Source organism: Argentina anserina, chromosome 7 (assembly GCF_933775445.1).
Source record: "Argentina anserina chromosome 7, drPotAnse1.1, whole genome shotgun sequence".
Taxonomy (NCBI): domain Eukaryota; kingdom Viridiplantae; phylum Streptophyta; class Magnoliopsida; order Rosales; family Rosaceae; genus Argentina; species Argentina anserina.
In genome coordinates, this window is record NC_065878.1 from 14991219 (window position 1) to 14994134 (window position 2916).

Here is a 2916-nt window from a genome sequence, read left to right on the forward strand (position 1 = left end):
CAACATACCTCATGGCCGGTGACGACGAGCAAAAAGTGATCGAGCATACCAAGAACTCGACCTCGTCCAGGACCACAGACCCATGGGAGAACCCCAACCATCAACTCTTCATGCATCACTCTGATCAATTGGGCACAGCCCTTGTATCACCACCACTAATGGAAGACAATTATATTGATTGGGCAGAATCCATGATCATGGCACTGACCATCAAGAACAAGAACGGTTTTGTTAATGGAACCCTAAAAAGATCACTCACCAATCTGGATGAGCAAAGACAATGGGATCGTTGTAACATACTTGTCAAGACCTGGCTATTAGGAAGCATGTCAAAAGAGATTAAGAGGAGCCTTGCTCATTGCAAATATGCAAGTGACATATGGGATGAATTGCAGGAGAGGTTCTCTCATACTAACACATTTCAGTTATTCAATATAGAAAACGATGTTCATGAATGTGAGCAAGGAACATGCACTGTCACAGCGTTCTTCACCAAACTCAAGGGCTTATGGGACGAAAGGGATGCGATCTGTGGCCTCCCCCCTTGCACCTGTAAGGCAGCCACCGATATCAAGACCTACATGGAGACACAAAAGACGATGAAGTTTCTTATGGGGTTGAATGAAGAGTATGCAACGATCCGGAGCAACATAATAAGCATGGATCCCCTTCCAAGTTTGAACAAAGTCTATGCAGCGGCCGTACGCCATGAAAGACAAGCCGAAATTTCTGGAGGGAAGACGGTAGCGCCACCCGAGGCATCAGCCTTCTCAGTGAAGAAGTTTAATCGAGGTGGTAACCATTCAGAATCTGAAATCAAGTGTGAGAAGTGCAATATGACCAACCATAGCACCAAAAACTGCATGGCACATCTCAAGTGTACTTACTGTGAAGGAACATAGCATACATATGATTATTGTCGTAGGAGAAAGAATGCCATACGAGGAGGACAGATCCATGCTAAGGCCAACCATGCAATTTCCTTTGGGGACGATGAAGAGGATATTGATGATAATCTTCCTCTTTCCCAATCTGATTGTCACAAATTCTTCAAGCTTGTGAACAAGATCAAGTCGGCAGCTGCTAACCATGGTGATTACAGTAAGATGTTAGAGGCCTTGAACGACATCAAGCCTACTACTGCAAACCTAGTCGGTAATATTCCAAATTACGAGGAGCTTTCAGGTAAAGCCTTTTCTGTTTTACGAGAGGGTATAGAACCATCATGGATTATAGACAGTGGTGCAAGTGATCATATAGCTTGCACATCTAGTCTACTCACATCATTAAGACCTGTTCATAATCGCGTAGTGAAACTTCCTGATGGTAGTATGAAACATGTGACTCATATTGGGACAGTGGTGTTCTCTCCACAATTTGTTCTCCACAATGTTCTTTACGTCCCAAAGTTTTACCTGAATTTGATATATGTGAGCAAGCTTTCCTTTGATTCATTTTATGTCACAATTTTCCTCAGACAAGTTTGTGTGATACAGGACCTATGATCGGGAAAGACGATTGGGATGGGAACTGAGCAGGAAGGACTCTACTGCCTCAACATACTAAAGAAAGGAACATGCAATGCGGTACATTCCAAGCATGATCACTTATGGCACCGACGACTTGGTCACCCATCAGATAAAGCTTCTTCATTATTTCCATTCCTTGCAAATAAAGCTTGTAGTTCAAGCACTTGTTCTGTCTGTCCTTTAGCCAAACTTACTAGGCAACCTTTTCCAATAAGTACTACTCGTAGTGCATCTTGTTTTGATTTGATTCACATTGACATTTGGGGTGGTTATAAAGTTCCGTCTCTTACTGGTGCAACGTATTTTTTAACTATTGTCGATGATCATTCCCGAAGCACATGGGTATATTTGATGAAACACAAATCAGAAGCACGTCCTCTACTCATTCATTTCATTCATTTGATTGAAAATCAGTTTGGTAAGACTGTAAAGGTCGTTAGGAGTGATAATGGTCCAGAGTTCAAACTCCCTCAATTTTATTCCTCTAAAAGCATTGTGCATCAAACTAATTGCGTCAACACACCACAACAAAATGGTGTGGCTAAGCGCAAACATCAACATTTGCTAAATGTAGCCAAAGCACTCCTTTTTCAAGCTAAATTGTCAAAACCTTTTTGGGGGGATGCCATACTAACAGCAGCTTACTTGATCAATAGGACACCAACTCCTCCCCTTGAGGAAAAAACACCATTTGAAAAGCTTTTCCATAAGGAACCTAGTTATTCCCATTTTAAAGGTTTTTGGTTGTCAATGTTTTGTGTCTACACATTCCCAACACCTTACCAAATTCGGTCCTCGGTCAATAGAATGCATATTTCTTGGCTATCCTCATGGTCAAAAGGGGTACAAAGTATATAATTTGACAACCAAGAAATCCCTAGTTTCAAGGGATGTGATTTTCGTTGAAAATGTGTTTCCTTTCCACACAGACTCGGGTTCTCCTCCACACACACATGATTTGTTTCCTTCCTTAATAAATCTTCCTTATTTTGATCCACATATCAATTCAACTCCTACAATCTCCTACAATCACGTCCAATCCACCTCCTAATATCTCTCTTCTAAGTCCTACAACGATAACTACTCCTCAGACATCCACTGAGCACCACGATTCCAACTCACCTACCAACTCAATTCCACTCACAGATCACGTACTCCCTAATGCTCCACTTCATATCTTAAGTCCAACTCCTGATAGTACTCAGTCACCTTCCCTTCTACAACCATCTCCACCACGCCTCCGCAGGTCTACCCGAACCACCCAGATCCCTACCGCATTGCAGGACTTTCACATTGAGACGGTCCTCCCCTCACGTCCTGTTCCGTTGTCTTCCTCCACTGAGGTCACTCCCTTTGGTACGACTCATTGTCTCTCTCATGTTTTATC

General features: G+C 42.5%; 1 protein-coding gene across 1 annotated transcript; it reads left to right on the plus strand.

The window, feature by feature from the left end:
• The first annotated feature begins 11 nt into the window (after positions 1–11).
• LOC126803645 (uncharacterized) lies at positions 12–1505 on the plus strand. The gene is made up of 2 exons (XM_050531416.1): positions 12–820; positions 926–1505. The coding sequence occupies exons 1-2, from the start codon at positions 12–14 to the stop codon at positions 1503–1505; spliced, it is 1389 nt and encodes a 462-aa protein (XP_050387373.1).
• Positions 1506–2916: the final 1411 nt, after the last annotated feature.